Below are 21,069 nucleotides of genomic sequence, written 5' to 3' on the forward strand. Positions count from 1 at the left end.
CGTGGTGACTTCCGCTTTTAACAAGACCCCAACTTCATTCGTTCCCGGTGAAAGGAAAACCGAAGAAGCTGCAGAATTGAAATGTGGCGCTTCGGAAAGCGAGGACTGCGCTTGCCGGTTTGCCGGACGCTATGCTTTCCAAGTGGAGAAAAGTCGTGGTTCCGCCTTCCTGGCACGTGCTTATCACATGCATGTACTCTACTTTAGTGACGTCATATTGGACCATCCATTCGTCATAAAGCTGGGTCTCTTAACGCGGAAAGCCGAGGACATAAAATCACACCCGATGTTCCCGTCCGTCAGCGCGCGATGCAGAAGCATCATTACAGCTATGCTCAGTTGCGATGTCTGTTTCTTACGCCAAGCACATTATTTCGACAATATCTCTTGCATACCTCGTGATATTAGATTGTTGCTACTCTTTCCTCGCCCGTCTTGTTTAATTACAACATATCCTCCACCGCCAAGGTGTTACAGCAAGAGAGTGGGTACAAAAATAAAAACAATGCGAATAAGCAAACACTTGAAGTGATGATGACTATAAAACGAGGCATTCACAATTTTATAATATGCTATACAAGCCATAAGAACAACACAGCGCAAGAATTACTCTATTAGTTACGAATTATTGATCAGCTGAGCGAATTTCATGCAATTTGTACGACAGCTAATTTCTCTAATTTTACAGCTGTGATCCCTCCTGCTTGAGAGTCAGTGGGGCTTGATATATCCGAACTTGTTCATACGAGTTGAGTTATCAAAGATTGCACGAATTAGCTTCAGCCGGTTTTCCTACCGCCTTCTGTCAAAAAGTTTTATTCCAATGCTACCCTTCGTGTGTGTGACACTATCTCCCCGGGAATATTGATTTTGTCGTGAAGCATATTGTCGCTATTTGGATAAGCATAGTGAAGCATAGCTCACGCAAGAAAATAACGAGGATTGACAAGCTTGAGGATCACACTGTTCTTTGCTATTGTGGTTTGGCTTACTGCCACTGTGTCTGTTCTATAAAAGGAGTACTAATTGCAAACGGGCCCTCTATATTTTAATATAAACCTCACCGCACAGTTAGGTACGCCTTCAATTTTTTCAATAAGCCATTATTGATGACGGTCCCATATGTTGGACGTCTGTTCTCAGTGCAGTCTTATAGTGATCAGCACTCTGCCATTTGCACTATTTGAGGAGTGCCACAAAGATTCCAAATAACGAGGCTAAGCTTGTTGGCAGCTTTTTTGACGGCGTTTTTAATATGCTGATTCGATGAAATATCTTCTGAAAGAAGCACGCATAGATATTTGACTTTTCAGAGTACTCTATTACCGACTGTGTACCTTGTGTTCGGTATGTGCTTCCCTTTGCTAAATGCTACGCGGTAGCTTTTATCTGCATTTGACCTAGTTCCCGTGTGTTACACCATAAAGTGACATAATCAAGATCTTGTTGAAGTGATTGTATGTCACTGTCTGTACTATAACTGCCCTGAATATTACGCAGTCATCCGCGTATAATCTCAGTGCAAGAAATATTAGCCGCGATGTCATTTATCAAAATTAAAAATAATAATGGCCCCAATACCAATCCTTGTGGCACACTCGAAGTCATTTCCACAAATGCAAATTGTTGTAATGCACAAGTTAATCGGTCTATAATTGGTTACTGTACACTCTTAAAAAGGTTTACACCTTTGGGTCGTATCTTGTCCCACAACTGTAATCGTCATCTGGCTTGCCCACATTTCCTTTCTTTAACACTGCGAGCCCGGTACTTCCAAGTCACGAACGGCTTGTGCGTTATCAGCGTGACACAGCATTCTTGACAGGAAAGTAGCGAGCGCTGAGTTTTCAAGAAAGGAAACGCAAGCAAGGCAGATGATTTTGCTGTGGGACGAAATAAGCCCCCAAGCGTGTAAACTTTTTTAGGAGTGCAGACTTCGGGCCATCTTTGTGAATGAGTACAACGAAAGTCGTCTTCCATTCTTCGGGAACAATCGCAGTTTCAGGCGATTTGCAATATATTGTCACCTAGTAGTGACGGTGAAGAATACAGCAAAACTGGGAATGGCCAAGGTAGTGTTTTATTGGGCGAACCTGCGCCCTCAAAACAGGCTACACTCAAAGAATGACGATAGCGGCAAACAAAGTTGGCGATCGTCGGAAATCTGATCTGCTGGTCAAACGCGTCGGCTTTTATACGTGTTTCCCGCCGTGCTTGCTCAGTGGCTATGGTGTTAGGCTGCTGAGCACGAGGTCGCGGGATCGAATCCCGGCCACGGCGGCCGCATTTAATAATAATATTTGGGGTTTTACGTGCCAAAACCACTTTCTGATTATGAGGCACGCCGTAGTGGAGAACTCCGGAAATTTTGACCACCCGGGGTTCTTTAACGTGCACCTAAATCTAAGCACACGGGTGTTTTCGCATTTCGCCCCCATCGAAATGCGGCCGCCGTGGCCGGGATTCGATCCCGCGACCTCGTGCTCAGCAGCCCAACACCATAGCCACTGAGCAACCACGGCGGGTACGGCCGCATTTCGATGGGGGTGAAATGCGAAAACACCCGCGTGCTTAGATTTAGGTGCACGTTAAAGAACCTCAGGTGGTCAAAATTTCCGGAGTCCTCCACTACGGCGTGCCTCATAATCAGAAAGTGGTTTTGGCACGCGTAAAACCCCAAATATTATTATTATTATTTTATACGTGTTTCATCAAAGTTTCCAGAGTACTCGCTGGTGCCCCCGTGTCTTCTGGAAAGCACTACACAACTCGCGTCGCGCATACATTCAGAGCTCACAAGACTCGATGACAACAGACAACCATCGACAACATTCCAGTAGGGTACAATCATGCAGGCGCATCTTGCACTGAGCGATAACTTTAAGGTGTGTGATATGGGCGAAATGCAGTCCCCAAGAGCAGGATAAATTACACGTGTCAATATTATGCACAGGTATTGAAACACAATATCAGAGCAGACTTTTCGTGCTTTCGAGGACATCTGATCTGGACCACCTGGTTTGAAATCATCTAATGAACGTAAACATGTTCTGATACTCTCAATTGTGATTGTTACAGGAGGCATTAAACCTTGCACATTGTCTTTAGGAGTAGATAATCGACACTAGCACTTTAGTTTTACGCAAACTGATTTAGAATAGTCGCTTAAACAGCTAGCTTTTTCAGTATTATCTATTAGTTCTACTCCTTCATGTAAGATGCTGAGGGTATCGGTTGTTTTCCTTACGCGTTCTTTCAAGAAATCCCCAGAATGATTTTGCATTGTTTGTTATAGCCTTTGCTATTCCAGAGAAGTAATCCTCCTTCACCATTGCTGCAGCACTTTTATAGTGCTAATGCAGTTCCTCCAGACGGGGCTGAACAACAGTAGGATTTCTTTAATATTTCTGGTACAAGCCAGAACGTTTCCTTGTAAGCTTTTTCGCATCACTGTTTATACAAATCTTACCAGCTTTGGGCTTCACTTGCGCATACATTGATGGAATGCATTTCTCAGTGAGTGCAGATAGCAGATTCCTAAAAATGGTCGAGATGGTATCAACGCCTTCGTCTTGGGAATTAACAAAATTGAAAGGACGATTAAGGTACTTCGTCGTTTTCACGTGTACATAGCCATCATCATCTATGATCTGTTTCTTCGCGCTTGAACTGGCGCTTCTCCTCTTTGGAATAAAAAGCGCTTGGCCGCTTGCTCGCTCTCGGCTTCATAAGTGGTGGAGGCACGTCAAGACCCGGACGTCCTCTCGCGTTCCCGTCCTCCCTGGAGCTACGTTCCGGTCACCACTTGCGCCTGCCTTAAACTACAACGATGGACATTTCCAGCCACTGCTTTTCCGGCGCCTCTTACCCTATACCACAGACGACTCCCCTGCGGTGCCCTCTTGATCTGTGGCGAGCCCTCAACGTGATCTTTGCGGGACTCCACGATGATGATGTTGACGAATGGCTCGACAACTGCAACCGCGTGAGTTCGTGCAATCGGTGGACGGACACCCAGAAATTGAAACGCGTCGCATTTTATTGGACCGGTGTTGCAATGACGTGGTATTTCAACCACGAATCCGACATCGCGGTTTGGTTAACGTTTACCACCTAGCTGTGGCAAATCTTTGCTTCCTCGTCTGGCCGTGCAGAAGTCGCCAAACAAAAGCTAGACACGCGTCTCCAACTTCCGCACGAGTCTTAGACCTCATACATAGGGATGTCTTGGCTCTATGCCGTCGTGCGAACCCTAGCATGAGGGAAGCCGAACGCGTTCGACACATATTGAAAGGCATTGGATCTGTCGTGTTCAACTCCTCAATCCTGAAAAGTCCAGCTACCGTCAACGACATAACTACAACTTGTGAGCGCCTAGACGAGCTGCAGTCTCATGTTCTTCAAAAAGACAGCAGCGATTCTCAGGTTCCCCATTCTTCTGATCTGCGTGCTGTCATCCGCACCATCATCCGCGAAGACCTTCGAGCGCAAGATCTGCGCCGTTCTCCGGCTGCCTGCATCGCAACCCCAACCTTCGACTTGAGCGAGGTCGCCAAACAAGAGTTGTCAGCGATGACTACACCCACGACGCCTCTTACCCCAGTAGCGCGCCCAACACCCATGCACGCGGATGTTGCTTCTCTACCAGCCCCTATGTGACCTCTGTGCCTAGTGAAGTTACCTATGGCCATCTGGCTTCGATGGACACCAGGGCGCTTGCTGCGCCATCCTACTCTCAGTGGCGTACACCTCCTGCGGTTTGTTTTACTGCGGTATACGCGGCCATGTATCTCGCTTCTGCGGCCGTCGCCAGCAGGATGAAAGACGAGGCTATGCTGAGTACGAGAGAGACCCTACTCGCCGACCTGACAGCTGCTATGCTCGGCCGTACTCCTTTCCTCAGCACCGTTCTCCGTCTCCTCCAGCCGCCCGCAATCTACCTGATAGTTCCCGTTCGGCCGGATGTCTTTTTGCTACCGGCGCTCTACGTCACCGTTTCACCCCCCTTCCTATTTTGCGGCTCAGCACCTGGAAAACTAACTGCTGCAGTTTTTGGAGGGAAAACTGCTTCCTATCGGCATCCATATATTTCTCCTGTTCGCCTGGCCAACATGCTTTCTGTAACTGTTGAAAGTGTTCCCGTGTCAGCTCTCGTCGATACCGGTGCTGCCGTGTTCGTTCTTCGTAGTGATTTGTGCTCGCGGCTCCGAAAAGTAAAAACGCCTTACCGAGGACTAATTTTTCGCAGTGCTAATAACACATTTATTCGCCCCGACGGACAGTGTCTTGCTCGTGTTTTCATCAATGACATTCGCCACCACATTGTGTTTATTGTGCTTCCTGCGTGTGTTCATGAACTTATCCTGTGCTGGGACTTTCTACATTCTGCTTCAGCCGTCATTTCAGGTGGAGTGGAAGTTGTACATATCACAAATACAGCGCTTGCACCTATTACGGACACTTCATCTTCATACTTCCATTTGGCTGTCGCTGAAGACTACGACCTGCGTCCTGGTCACGAAGACGTTCTACCCGTCACATCCAGTCACATCGACGACGGAGACGCTCTTGTTGCCCCTTCTCCGCTCTGTATTTCTCGCGTAAGTCTCATCGCCGCTTGCCTCGTCCGGTTTTCACGTGTCCGCGCTCTTCTGTATGCCTCCAACACAACCCCAGGTCCTGTGATGCTGCCCAAAGGGATGACTGTGGTAACCCTCGCCAACCCTTCACGCATCCCTATTGCCACGCTTTGCCCTTCATCGCCAGCACCAACTTCAGGTTTGAATGATTCTAACAGCTGCTCAGTCCGAAGCCTTATACCTGTGTCACACGGGCACATTTGGAAGGCCTTCCAGTCAACGGCCTTTGAAACGCCACAACTCTATCGACTCAAAGGAGTTGTCGCGCTGCTACACGGCACTTTTGAAAGGCCGTTGAGTGGTTGAGGCGTTTTTCGCAAAATTGTGTGGCGCTGCGGATCTTTATTTTCGTTTTCATGTCACAAAACGTTAAACAACATTAAAACCAATTAAAAGCACTTTAATTTCTTTTATGTTTATTTATACATTTAAAAAAATTGTTTATACATTGCCATACATATATGTTTAGTTTTTAAGTTGTTGAGTAGCGAAACTGCGGCAACGTTTGCGCCGCTGGATGCGGCTGCCGTTTTGGTGTGTGTTCGCACATGTCAAGTGGCAAAAACACTTTATTGAATAATGAATAACACTCATGTATAGTTTCTTTAGAGCATTTGGTTTGATTTGTTCTTTCTAACCGTGAGTACGAGCACACTGTGAACGAGAGGGCATGTTTGCGCTGTTTCCGCTTCCGTTGCTCAAAGGCGATCGAGATTTCGATAGAGTTGTTGGGTGCTCCGTTGACTCGATAGACTATTGACTCGGCGGCCTTCGAAACCGCCCGTGTAGCAGCTCGAACTCGACCTTTGAGTCAACTGACTATCGGTTGGAAGGCCTTCCAAAGGCCCGTGTGACACGGGTATTACTGGCTCTCTTGGCGAGGCACAAAACCTGTTTCGGTAGCTGTTCCCCTGTGTTGATCCAGACTCAGACTTCTCTGGCCACACACCGCATCGAAACCGATGGCTCTGCTGTTATACGACGCCAGCCTTATCGTATATGGCCGTTAGAACCCAACGTCATTGAACAACAGGTTGCTGACATGCTTGCGCGAAGTATAATACGGCCTTCATCTAGCTCCTGGGCTTCTCCTGTGGTTCTGGTAAAGAAAAAAAACTGAGTGCCCTTCTACTTTGTGAAGAAGGATGACCAACGAAGCTCTGTGTGTAGGCCCCTTACTGACGAACTGCACCTCCGCCGCGGGCCGGCCCGGCATTGCACTATCTTCGGGATCGGCCCGCGTATGGGGAGTGCTCAACGCCTGCTTCGCCTCCGCTGCGGCTCAGCCCACTATGGCATTATCTTCTGGATCGGCCCACGTGTGGGGCGTGCTTAAAGGGCCACTAATGATTACTATGAAGTCAAGTTTAAGTGATAAAGCAATGCTCTAGAACGTCTAAGGCGTCAATATAATCGCGAACAGAGTTGTAGTAACCGAGAAATTGAGGCAAATGCATGACACAATTTGAGACCCCTCAGCGACATTCCGGTACTAGCCCGATGACGAAGGTACTCCTCATCATAATTTATGTCACTATTACTCAACTACTCGTATTAAAAAATAATTTCATTAGGTTATAAGACGGAAGAAAATGCTACTTGTCTACTTCTGTTCGATTCTAAGAAAAAATAAAATTTTCACGTTACCCTTCAGTAGTACAGGTGGCCGAAAGGTTTCGTTTTCGCTCGACTCTGCGCGCTCGACTCTGCGCCGCGCCCGCTTTGGAGTTTCAGTTGTTTCGTTATCGCGTCGTGCTGCGCTGGTTCTGCTGGCTCGCGAAACTTGCATTTGGAACAAGCGGCGAGAATGCCACGTCCATGTGATGTCGTGGAATACGCGAACGGTCCGTGGAACTTGGTCAAGGGCAGTTGCAGCGGCGAATCCAACGTTACCTATCACTGTGTGCCAACGACTGAACCTCTCCGTTCGAAGTGGTTTAGTGCCGTACCTCTGCCACAGCGCGTTGGCAAAGAGCCTAAAAATCTCATAGTGTGCTCGCTGCACTTTCGTCCAGTGGATTACGAGTTCAACGCCGACTTACTGAAGTCGTGTGGGGTGCCTTTCAAAGCAATGCTTTCCCGTAGTGCTGTTCCGTCGGTCTTGCCTGCATTCTCCGAAGCGCAACAACTGCAGGTCGAAGACAGGGTAGTGAGTGCGGCATTTGATTTTCAGAAGGAAAAGCTACAAATGTGCGAATATTGCGAATAGATATTGGCATGTTTGTCGTTCGGGAGGGCCAAGGCAATCGCCACTCAATTTTAGTTTTAAAATTTTGACAATTTAGTGAAAAGAGCTTAGCACTCGGTCATTCTGTTTCTTTTATTTTGTTCTTAGCATGTTGCCACTCTTAGTTTATTATAGCTACAGTCTGCCCATGTTATTCCGAGTATAGACTTCACCATTTCTAATCAGCATATCATGCACAAGTTACACTTTGTCCTCTCCATTATTTCGCATTGGTTTTGCAAACGACCACAAGGTGCGTCGGATTTTCCTCACACATTGTGAAAAGTCTCTGGAAATGCCGTAGTCTGTGCCCTTCAATTTGCTGTCATTGCTTAGCACTTTTTCGGTGTCTTTATTTGATAAAAAAAAAATTTACGATAACGGGACCGCTGCGGTTTAAGGAATGATTTCCAATCCTGTGTGCTCTCTGGATTAGCCTTATGGGGACTTGCAGTTTATCCCGGCAAAATTCCTGGTCTTACTTTTTATATTTCCCAGCTTTCTCGCGGATCACTATCCTCTGGGCCATAAAACAGAAGATTCATTCTTCCCTTGCCGTTATCCAGTTCACATATTTTTTGCCAATGCTTCTGCGTTTTCGCACTGTACTTGAACTTCGAAACTGTGCTGTATTTTGATTCGTATGTTGAAGCTTTTCCACCCTAGATTCTAAGTATTCAAGCCTAGTCTAAATATCGCTCAACAGTGTTTCCATCTTTGTTTGCCTTTCTTTGTATATCACCTAATTTACTCAAAATAGAATTTTGCACATTCTGCAGTGTCTGTAATATGTCAGTCAGTTCACCCATGGTTCCAGGATTTTCTTCAACGTCGCCAGCTACCAACAGTGGTCTAGCAAGAAACACTTTTACAGATATGAACAACTCACACGCTCTTTTTGGTAAAAGCAGCAGCAATAGAAACCGATCATCACTACGATAATAGGGAATGTCTGCTCTTATCTGCAAAGCGTAGAAAGGCCGTTTGAGCAATCTCTCTCAATACATATTATCTCAATTTCTACAATCTCTCTCAAATAGAGAAATAGTGGGGTGACTGGATCATGTATGTAAATACTAACAAAACGTTTTTCTCACTGCCGCTGTAACTACGAGCCTCCTCTTTATTACATATGCGGTTGTCTTACAGCGCTCTATGAGTGGATTAAATATATTGGTGTTCAGATTTCTTGTGAGCTTACTATGTCCAAGTATATTGTACAAATCACTAATTTGGAGAACCTCGTTCTGGGCTACTCGCACCGCCCAGTGTAGTCATTGTACTATCCATTTTCCTCAACTCCTTGCATTGTCAGGTCTGAGCTCGCATATTCGATCATCAGCAGGCTAAATTTATATAACATGCTAAAATTATTGCCAAAGCCTGCCCAAACATTTATTCTAGTTAATCCTCTTACGTCTATGTTACTGCCCTCACATCGTCACTATATCTACCCACTCCTCGTGGTTCAATATTCTGCATTTTTTGCACATGTTCCACGATTTATTGCATTTCTTAGCACAGAACAAGGATTTCATTCGACCTGCATATTGCATATCACGCAACACCCATCGAAACGCCCTTAATCCTCTATATGCCAGCATGACGACTTTTATCTTAATATCGTAAGTCATTTTTAGGTGCTGTACAAGACTGAAACGGCCATTCTATCTGCATCGCTTTGATGATGGATCACCACCAGTTCAAGTCGGCCATCGAAGACACTTGAAAATATAGCCTAACTTCCGTATTCCGAAATGCATCTTAACTTGAAGCCCATGCTTGACTTGATACGGGCGACGCCTCGAGTGAACGTGCCCAAGACGCTCGTTGCGTCTCCTTTAGTGCGTTCACAACAGGCGTCCTTTCATTCAAGTCAAGCGTGGGCTTCAAGTTAAGATACATTTCTGAATACGGGGGTAACACTGCCGCGCTTATTTCTCTGCCAGTGTGTTTGAACGCGAGCACTTGCTCGTTTGTCAATGTTTCTGCTCTGTCCTTGCAGCAATGTTTGTCCTGGCTATAGTACTTGCTCTCAACCACTTAATTGTGCACCTGAACAGACATCGAGGAATGACCACTCTAGTTAGCGCCTCTTTATTCCTGTCGTATCAGCTGGTGTCCATCATAGACGTGCGAGTCGTTCGAGGTTGGCACTTCTTTCGGCTTCGACACGTTTCAGAAAAGAACGCTGCCGCAGAGACCGGTCAACAGAAGTGCCGGTTGCCGCACCAGAAGCATGGCTTGCCGCCTGAAAATAAAGAGAGAAAAAATAAATAATGCTACAGGCGCACGCTTACACAGCATAATGCCTCTCGGGGATCGCTCTTAGGCTGGCGCACGTGAAATAACACCATGAGGGTGAGCATAGTCGGCAGTAGCTCAGCTGGCTATTTGAAAGTTATGCTCTCCGTTTCATTATCAATAAAGGTGTGGTTTATTTTTAGTGGCAAAACATTACCATGGTGGCGGAATGATTAATTATAAGTTTACAGACCACGAGAGCCCCTGTACTCACTAACAAGCTGGCGAAGCTGAACGACTGTTCACTATGATGACGGTGATTATGATGATGATGATAAAAATGCACCTTCGGAACATGGCTCGTATCCTCTATGGGGAATGTGCCAAGAATCGGGCCACTGTAGGCAGACTTAACGAATTGAGAACTAAACTAAAAAGCGCTAAATTGGCAATAGTGCAAAACTTCATCCCCACTTACCCGTAATGATCATTATTTTGAACATCTGCTAAATCGCCGCATTTGTTCAACACCCGTTCTTCCCGCTATTACGACTCGCTACTTCAAAAGGAAAGTGTTGTGTGCCACTCACGTCTGCTGGCCTGGTGCCCACCCGCTAGCATCAATTGCCACACCCTTGCGTGGGTTTCGACTTCGTTTTTGTGGGACCACCAAGGAAAAAAGACTTCCGGCCACCAACAAGGGGATAATCCATTCAAGTTAAGTTGCTCTGCGGTAATGTGACGTCAAGTGCCCCACCTTGGACGTGTGTTTCTCGTGCTCCGAATGAATGCATCTCCCACTTCGGAGCAGAAGCTCCCACGACCACCATGCAGACATTTTGTTTTTCCGGAGGAAAAGGGATAGCCCAGTTGGAGCTGCCAGCAGAACAATCCACTGGAACACAATGGCCCAAACGAACCCGATAATGAACGGTGCTTACTTTCTGTGGAGGAAATGGTAATGGTTTCCCCGCCTAAAGAACTAGGGACCTTTCTAAGGTCCTCGATGCTACATAAGTGGCCTCGCCATGTACATTTCTATCTCTTATCTCTCATCCTTCGCTCACTCAACATGTTGTTATCGGCCATACCATGCTGAATACGCCGGTTCTCGTCACTCAGCATGTAAATCAAGTGCAAAGTTTTTGCAAAAGCTACGTCTCGTCCCTGCTCGGACGCTTGGTCAATGGCGCCCATGGCAAGTCACCTGTGGTTGCCCACCACATCGTAACGTCGCATACCAAGCGCAAGGTTCCAGGATCCGACGTCGTAACACTGTGTGCTCCTGCGCGTATTTCCAACAAATGGCGCCGTTAATTCCGGTACCTGTATTAATCAACGACCGAGCAAATACAGGACCGACTGACGACGAGCCCATGCTCGCTGGGACGAGCGCAGTCAACGCAACCTGCCGTCCTCATTCGCCAACTGCCAGCCACACGGAGGCAGCGCTTGCAATAGAAAGCGCATTCATTAGAACAACGGTAAGGCTAATCTATGACATCGATGCGGCGCCCAATGTGACTGCAACGCTTCAACGTCACGTCATGAACAGTCGGCTCGACATGTTTAAGGAGAGGATTTGTTTTCTATACGAAACGACCAAACTGCTGACGATGAAATACACTAAAAATACACAACCCTTGGTGTATAATCCAGTTGTAAAAAAGACTACTTAACTTTGCAAGTTAGAAATCAAACTTGCTCTTAAGATCCGGCGAAGTGTAACCAACAAAAAAATTACCAAAGATTACGATAATCCCTAACGCGAAATTTGAGCGCAGCTCAAATTGCATGATTTCATTTCGCGTGTCAATATATTGTATTATGATTACATAGGCACACGGTTAATATTCGGAAGAGAACGCTGCGAGTAGCGTAGCTGGTGCGGATAATATGCACATATGGACATATGCACATTGCAAACGGTGCGTAGTGTGGCACGACTGCCTCGCTAATAGGGAGATTGCGAGAGTGAGCGCTGTTGCGTACTCCAGGGTAGCGTATCGCACTGCTGCCGAGAAGTAGCGGCGCCTGCCTATCGAAGATCGACCGACGTTACTTATTGGGTAGCGTGGCGTTGTCGGCGGGCTGCAGGCATCCGGTAGACCATGGCGACCAAGCAAGGGCGAGACGATTTCTAGTGCGAAACTTCCACGGTTTATTCAAAGGTTGTTGAAAGAAAATGAGAAGAGCATGAAGTGATCAAAAGTACATTTCGGAGCCTCTTAAATAGGCTCTCTACAGTCATGGGCGGGATCTTGCTTCCGTCGATTTCACGTGACCGGCACGGAAAGAGCCTCCTCCTCTGGTTATACCGAGCCTGCTGAAGGAAGAAGTCGTCCCGCCTCCCGGAATTTTAGACGCCTTTCCGCCTCTTCTGCGCTTTGCGGGTTCGTGGAAGTTCTCTTCTAGGTATAATTCGAGGAAAGGGCCTCTCTAAACTCGCAAACACACACACAAAGGAGGCTGTACACTGCGGGGCTTCCGGCAGACAGGCACACTCGACACGGTCATGGCGAATTAGAAAGTCACGCTTCATTTCGACGAGGCCTGGTAAAATGTCCGGTGAGAGAAAGTTCTTTCTGCACGTGAATCAGGACGCCCACAATAGCAGGCGAAGTCACGCCTCATTTCGACGAGGCCTGGTAAAAGGTCCAGTGAAATTCCTTTTGACACGTGGTGTCAGACGCCAACCCTAACAGCGTCACATGATGATTCTACACGCATCTCCTTTTGCTCGTCATTTTAGAAAAAAGAAGGCTTTGCTCGAACTCTGGGTTCCACGGCGCTCGTGGGTGAAGCCTATCTGGCAGAATCGGAAGGAGGAATTCGAGTTCCACACCGCGGTGGGTTGTGTTTCCACAGAAATAGTACTTTACTCTGCAATATTACGTAGAGATGCCGCTGCTCATGAACGCCGACATCGAGTGTTTTCAGGAGTATTATAATAAGTCAGAAGTTTGAGGAGCTCACGAAGCCCTTCGTTGTACGGAATCCATACCGTCTCGCGCAAGACTTGCAATGACTCTGAAGTACTAGGTAGTTCGCCGCCTTTCATTGATAAATCGCTCATCCGAGTACGCCAGCTTTACTTCTGCGCTTCCTTCGAGGTACATGGCATCGGCGATGCGAATTCAGGTTGCCGCCCTGGCATTCAGAGTGGAAATCTCCACAGATGAAATTAGCAAGTCGCAAGTAAACAAACATCGTCCTTTGCGCAGGCTTTCCCGCACTAGGACTCCACCTGTCACGTGGCGAAGCGGGCCGTCATTGGTTCGGAAGCAGTGCTGCCGCGCGGCCGCCGCGATGAAATTCCAACTCGCCCGAACCTCGCCGCTCCCGCCGCCGCCGCCGCTCGAAACAGGCTTCTGTGTCGCGGCGGCAGCAATCGCGAGCATTTTCGCTTGCATGTGAAACAGGCTTAACGCTGCGCTCCGGGTTTGCTCGGTTACTAGGCATAATGTCGCCGACGCTCAACGCAGGAACAGGCGCCTAGGAGTTGTGCTTTAAAATATCGTATATCTAGGGAAGCGAGGTTGCCAGCCTGTTTCTCCTGTGCCGTAAAAGGCTACAAAAATGCTGAACAACCAGTAATCGACGGTGTCATAAAAGCTTCAGGCCGAGGCCCAATTAAAGAAGGTACAATAACTAATCGTCATAAGCCAGATTGCCTCAAGGATGAAGTAGTACTTATTGATTACTAAACGCGCAGTTGTTGACGCGTATGACGGATACGATCGAAGAAAGCTATCAGCTGATGTCAGCCACCGGTATAGAAGACTAGGACACCGAATGGACGTTTGCTCTGCTTCCACGACAATATTTGTCGTGGAAGTGGAGCCCGGAACCCAAATCAAGTACACCAATGCATTCCGCGCTGCAGTATGTGCGGCGGCACGCATTCCACGGCGCACAAGATGTGTCGAGCGCGTTTCAAAACACCCGGTATCATCAGGAGGAGAAGGTGGAAGCGAAGAGGAGATGGAGCTGGCAACCCTAGAAACCACCGCCCACTTAACCCAAGGATCCCCAGACATGAAATTCCAGAGGCCAAAATCCAGGTCCACATCTAGGGATAGGTCCAGGAGATGTTCCAGAGGGCGAGCCAAGGGACGATCCAGGTAGTGCAGCCGGACCACCAACACCGCAGACGATTAAGATCTAGGTCCAGGCCGCGCCAAGATGGTGCAACAGAGAAGCCACACATGCATCGCATGTGTGGCTGGGCAGATGCGATCAAGGGGGAGGCGGAACGGAGAGTTTCGGGTGCCTCCACTACCAGCCAAAATAGTTGTGATAATGAAACACTGTTACAAATGTAACACGAGAATGCTCGATTTAAGGAACTCGTTCAACAACTGGCAAAAGAAATTCAAGAGATTAGGCAAGATTGAACCAGAGTCTCAAACAAGCCAGTTAGCGAGCCAGTGGTCGGAGCAGATACGAACAACCGACCACTTGTCACTAAGAAAACAGCAATAAAATCGCAGAATGACAACAAGGTAGCGCAAGATAGATCAGAAATCAAGGACACACTAATAGAAATTCAAAAGGCAATAGGCAGCTTTCATGCTGCCATCACCGAGTTAACCGTCAGGGTAGCAAATATCGAGGAATAGAAGGCAGGTGCGACACCCTTGCTAGGCCAACACCTGCATGTAGCACCACAGCCACACGCCGAGGCCTTGATGGGGGACCCGACGCTGGGCACACCTAAACAAACTTTTTCCCATTTACTTACCCATCATGACCTACAACAATAAAAATCTCCCCATTTGGCAATGCAACTGCACAGGTTTAGTCAAGAAAAAGCCAGTTTTACAAAATATGTTCGAACCGCGCAAATTAAGCCTGAAATAATAATGCTTAAAGAAACAGTAGCGACGTCCGCTTCGCTCCCCGGGTACCAGGAAATGCCCCCCCCCCTCAGTCAAACAACAGGGGGCTTAACACTCTGATAAAGAAGGGATTGGTAGTGGTAACCCATGAAGTTAAAACGTTAAAATGGACCACATTCTAGTGGAAATTATCCCCGATCAAAGGAGGCACGGCAGCCTATCTATCCTTAATCTATAAGCAGCCGCGAAAACAGGCGACAGCGTTTCCTCTTCCTGTTCAAGAGAGCTAAGGACCTTGCGGGCCGAAATCCGATAATAATTGGTGGGGACTTCAGTTTTCCAAGTACCACATGATAAGGCCAAAAAGGGAAACGGCTATGGCAAACCATACAAGACCTCAATCTTGTAATCATAACTGCCTCAAGAATGCGGACCAGAACGGGAAAGTCAGTCTTTAGGGACACCACGCCCGAGCTATTGTAGAGCCGTGGTAAACGAGACGGACACACGTCTTTTCGGTAACAAGGTCTAGTTTATTCTGTCAAAAGAGAGAATTGAGCGGGCGCGCGCAGCGCGCCGGAAGTGGCGAGGGCTTTAAAGAGAGAGAGGGGAGAAAAGAGGGAAAAGGAGCATAGAGAAGTGCGGTGCGCGGACCTAGTGCGAAAGGAAAGCAGTAAACAAAGTAATAAGAAAAGGAAGCTCGCGCACGACGTACGGCACAGTGAGTCGGATCATGTGCCCGTGTGCCTGGTGTCCAACACTCGCGAAGGTCCGCTTACGGAAGGCCCGCGGGACGCCCCGCTGAGTTGTTTATGGCTGCGGGGGCGGTGCGCAGCTCCATCGCCGCGCCGCTACACTGTCTTTGACAACGAACGTAGGAAGAGCCGTGTTGCGCCGAGTGGCGCAATACAACAGATGATCTAGGCAGCGATCACGCATTTGTTGAAATATCAATACCCTCGCAATCTGGAATCCCTCTACCGCCGAAGAAGTTTGTGTGGACAGAATGGAAAAAATTCCGGAAACAGAGAGACTAATAGGGAACACGAACAAATCACAGACATAGAGGCATGGATGACCGAGCTAGTCGCTGACACGTGGGAGGCGGCACAGCCCTCTGATACAGAAATAGCTACGGGAAAAAAATCGACAGCCGGCTCGTACATCTCATTGAGGCTGTCATCAATAAATAACAGATGGAAGGGACAGCGGCACTACCACAGATTAGGCAAGAAAGCTGGCGAAATTAACAGGAATATAGAGCTTCATTGCCGGGCTCTCAGTCGCCAGTAATGGGACGAAGTCTGCAATGCTGCTGATGGTCAGTTCCACAATACCCAGACGTGGAAACTTCCCAGATACTTCCTTGATGACACCAAACGTACATCTCACCAGAAGGATACTCGCCAGAAACTCCTCCATAGTGAATCGATAACAGCTGGCACGCGCGCGGTGGCAGAAACGCCCAGAGGCAAGTACCTCCCTCAACGCCCTGCGACCCACCACAGCTATTACACGGGGAGGGATAATTCTCAGCTAGATGAGGAGTTCAGTGATGTATAAATCAGGAAAGCCTTACACCACCTCAACGGGAAGTCAACCCCCGTTCCCGACAAGGTAACCAATAAAATGCTCAGGAACCTCAACGACAGCTCGATCACCAAGCTGACAAGCTACATTAAAGAATGCTGGACCAGGGGCAGCATCCCCGCACAAAGTAAGACATTCAAGGTAATCGTTATCCCCAAGCCAGGCAAACAAATAAGCCTCAACAACCTAAGACCAAAATCTCTAACATAATACGTCGGCAAGCATGCATTCCTCAACCGCATTAATAATAACCTTGAAGACACCGGAGCCCATCCACACAGCATGATCGGCTTCCGTCCGGGCTCACTTGTCTATGCGAGACACCATGCTCCAAATCAAGCACCGCGTCTTAGACGACAGTACCAGAAACACCAAAGCCATCATCGGCCTGGACCTGGAAAAGGCGTTTGACAACGTCAAACAAGCAGCTATCCTCGTCCAGATACAAAGCCTAAACCTAGGTGAGAGGTTCTACAATTATGTAAGGGACTTCCTGACCAACCGCAGGGCTACCTTGTTGGCGGGCGCCATCAGAACAGAAGTGCGGACGCTGGGCAGTGAGAGCCTTCCTAAGGATCTGTCATCTCCACAATGCTCTTCAGCCTCGTCATGCTGGGTCTTCCCCAGAAACTAGAAGTTGACGATATGCAGCACTACCTCTACGTGGACGATATCACGATATGGACAACAAAGGGCAGCGACGGCTAGGTAGAAACAAGACTACAAGAATCAAAAACCAAAGTTGAGGACTAGCTCAAAGATACGCGTCTCCGTTGCTCACCCAATAAAGCGAGCTGCTCCTATATCCTTCTAACCTGAAAGGCCGTCCGCCGAAGGGATACAACCGCGGGAGAAGCTACGAAGAAATCGAACTACGCACACAATACGGAGGAATCATTCCAAAAGTCAAGAGGATTAAAATACTCGGAATGATTATCGAGACGAATGATGTCAACGGGCAAACCGTCGGGAAATTAGCATCCAAGGTGTCCAACGCAATGCGCCTGACCAGGAGAACCACGAGCAAAAGAAGTGGCATGTGGGAGGAAAGTATCCTCCGCCTCATACATTCTTTTGTGATCAGCCACATTGCGTATGTGGCAAGGTTCCATAACTGGACCATGGCCGAACGAAACAAGATCGACGCCCTTATACGCGAAGTCTGCAAGGCAGCACTGGGCCTACCCAACTCCGCGAGTATGGAGTTACGGTTGCAACAGGGGGTGCGCAATACCCTGGAGGAATTTGCTGAGGGCCAGAGAATATCTCACCTGGAGCGACTCACTATAACCGAAGCTGGGCGAAGCATCCTTGCCAAACTACATGTCACTTACCACATCCAGCATGGCCCGAAAGTTCGGCTGCCGCGTCAGGTCCGTGACAGCATCAGGGTCCAGAATATACCAAGAAACGTCCACCCAGCATACAACCAAGGTCGAAGGAAAGCGGAGCAACGGCCCTCGTGCGCTCTTATGACAAGGGGGAGAAAGTACGGCTCGTGGACACCGCTGCATATCCAAATCCACAGGCCTTTTCCGCGGTAGCCACAGACACTAACTCTCAGATCAAAAACGCCTGCACCATTAACCACCATTAACCGCCCTAGCCGACGAGAAAGGTCAAATCGTCATCAGTGACTCTACGCCATCCTAACTTCCCCAAAGACAGGATATCCGCTACAGCGTACAACATTATCAAGGATTTAGATAGACCCAAAGATCACAGTACTCTCGCGTGATTCCCCGCAAACATTACCTCGGAGGGAGAAACACCACCCAACCGGTAGCGCACAATCTCGCGCGCGACATGACTGACCACGCTGATTCGGGAAACAGTGAGGCGGGACGGGCTGAGCGAGACCGCGGATACAATATCACCACAATGCACTCTAACTCCAGAAGAACGTTTCCATCCCCTCACGCCAAGCTTAACAGGGAGCAAGCAGTCGCTAGGCGCCAGCTACAAACGAGAGAGAGAGAGAGAGAAATTTATTTACAGAAAGGCAGAGAGGTCGGCCTGAGCTATAACTTGCTCTGGCCTGCTACTCTACTCTGGGGAAAAGGGACGGGGAGGGAAAGGGCTGATGAATGATGATGGTATAAGGAAGAGATGCGTATATACAAATTCACAGAGTTGTGGTATCTCTAAAGGCGTGCGTCCAGCCCAGTGGCTTGGAGAAAAGCTACAGCGGCTCTTGTTACCAGGGCTGCGCTGGTTGCATTAGGCCAAGGACCTAAAAGAAACTCGTCCGATAGCGGTCTCTCATGGATGTTTGCTATGGAAGAGACAAGTTGCTGTCGTTCTTGCGCGTACGCGGGACACACGCAAAAAATATGTTCAAGTGTTTCTGGCACCTCACAGCATTCACAGTTTGGGCTAGTATCACTGGCACCTATCATATTTCTATAACGGTTGGTGAATGCGACACCAAGGCGAATCCGGTGCACCATGCTCGTGTGGTTTCTATTGAACTTGTGAGGCATACGAAATCTCATTTCTTGGTCCCATTTGTGTAATCGCTTGTGTCGTCGATCTGGTTGGGCCCAGTGTTCCAACGTAGAGTTGCGGTTTACGCGACGAAGTAGGGCGTTTGTGTCTGTTCGTGAGAACGGAATGCGTACTTCACAAGCATTATCTAAAGCAGTTTTTGCTTCAGCGTCTGCCTGTTACAAACTACAAACGAATTCTTAACCAAACCCAGTCCAGTTAAATAGGATCTTCCCAGAGGTATGCACCACAAATATATGCGACGTATGCAGACTGGCCCCGGCCACAGTAAATCCCATGTTATGAGAGATTATAGGCGATAAGACATTCACTACAGCCGAGACTTTTCTGTCAAGGTGGACCGCCGCCCTGCGCAGCTCCAGCCTTGACAAGCAGTTTTGGGCCGTCCAGCTGGCCCGCGAGGCGGCACTGAGGCAAAAAGCTTACCGTTCCCACGTCTAGGACCGATTGCGTTATACCCTGCCGGAACAAATAAAAGTTGTTTACCATGTCATCTCGTTGGACTTTACAGCCACGGCATCGAAAGCATATTAAGTAAGAACTGTGTGCCTAGAAGTCAAGTATGAGTGAGCACTGATGAGCATGAGTGCGAGTGAGTGCATATCTTCAAAAAAATATTAGTGAGCGATTACTAGTGGCTGTCCATGCTTATTCTGGCAACATAAGAGGCGATTTTATTGTTCTGTTCATCGACTGTTCTTCCCGTGTTCTCATTAGCAGATTTCCAACATGCAGCGTGCTTTGCCCGTTCTGGCCGAAAGTCATCGGATAACTTTCCAGGCATAACCTATGCTACGCACTCACCATAAATACCTCAGCAGTGTGCTTCACGAACAAAGCAACCTGAATGTTCGGTCAGTGCTCTCAGCAGCGAAAATGACGACCAAGGATTTGAAAATTCCACTGTCCTCCTTCATAAACATACGCGTTCCTGGCGCACTTATGCGATCCTAGAAAGTGGACAATGACAGGCTCACCTGAAGCTGCGGACGTTGCAGCTGATATTCAATCAGCGCCCACAGGTAATCGGTGAAGCCGATCTCGGGCAAGTTCTTGGACTCGAAGTGGAGGCGCGCGTAGCTGCTTTGCCAGAGCAGGAAGTCACTAAGGCGAGTCTCGCCCGAGGTCCTCAGCAGCAGCTGCACGCGGGCCCCGTCGTCCAGCGACGCGTAGTCGTCCACCAGGTTGGTCGTGATGTCGCTGAGGCACGAGTCAGAAAGAGCACGGCGGATGAATTTAGCGAGGATCCGTGCAGGCTCTTGGCGATGCTTAAAATCACATAAGATCTCTTGGGGAAAACATCCACTAGAAAGGATCACACCAGACGTGAACTTATTCAAATAACTGCAGCATGTGTTTTGAACATAAGGTCTTCCTTGGCGACTTCCCGAAGCTTTGGCGCACATGAGAGCTCAGTATCTATCCAGCCTCTTGGCCAAAAAAAAGACGGGTCTTTCGCACCTCCGGAGTGTCGTAACGAGTCGCAAAAGTTATCAAAATGTAGCCCTCAACGAGAAAGGAATGTAGAGCAGTAGAGTTAACGGCGCGAGCGTAATTAGAGTGTCAGTGTAATAGAAAATTATTCATACTGCACTATATAGGCTGCATTATTTCCAGTGTCGGCCCGCCTGTCCTTTTGGTCAGGAAAAAAAAGAAAGTCATCTAAACCAGAGTTCGACGCCAAAGAAGACAACACCGACATACATGCGCGTAAGAAAAACTGCGAATGATGCAACTAGACATGCGTAAAAGAAATAGTGTCCGAAAAACAATCTCCACAGTCCTGCTCACTAAATGTGCGCCTAGTGCGTGCCTGATTGCACACGTCACGCAGCAGCGATCTCGCTGACTAGTGCGCGCGTGGTTGGGCAGCGCACGTGACGCTGCGGAGGAGGTGGCGCAGTGTGACGAGTGTGCAAGATTTAGAGCACGCTTAAGCTTCGCTAGTGGAGCGCGATAGCATTCGAAGACGCCTGACTGATTTCCATGCTTCCCGGCAGCTGCAGTTTATGTAACCGCA

The 21,069-nt window shown here is 48.2% G+C and overlaps 1 protein-coding gene across 2 annotated transcripts in view; it reads right to left on the reverse strand.

Annotated features, from left to right (window-relative positions):
• Window positions 1-9,921: 9,921 nt before the first annotated feature.
• The window catches only part of LOC142578615 (dehydrodolichyl diphosphate synthase complex subunit DHDDS-like), a 73,267-nt gene continuing 62,119 nt past the window's right edge, over window positions 9,922-21,069 (reverse strand). Inside the window, exons 6-7 of one of the 2 annotated variants that reach the window (XM_075688031.1) lie at window positions 20,027-20,249; window positions 9,922-10,117 (exon numbers count right to left, since the gene is read on the reverse strand). In XM_075688031.1, the coding sequence (XP_075544146.1) occupies window positions 9,992-10,117; window positions 20,027-20,249 (349 nt within the window). In that variant the 3' untranslated portion in view covers window positions 9,922-9,991. The remainder of the gene's footprint in view (window positions 10,118-20,026; window positions 20,250-21,069) is intronic. The other variant, XM_075688032.1, reaches the window with a different exon arrangement.

This window comes from Dermacentor variabilis, chromosome 4, assembly GCF_050947875.1.
Source record: "Dermacentor variabilis isolate Ectoservices chromosome 4, ASM5094787v1, whole genome shotgun sequence".
Classification (NCBI taxonomy): Eukaryota; Metazoa; Arthropoda; class Arachnida; order Ixodida; family Ixodidae; genus Dermacentor; species Dermacentor variabilis.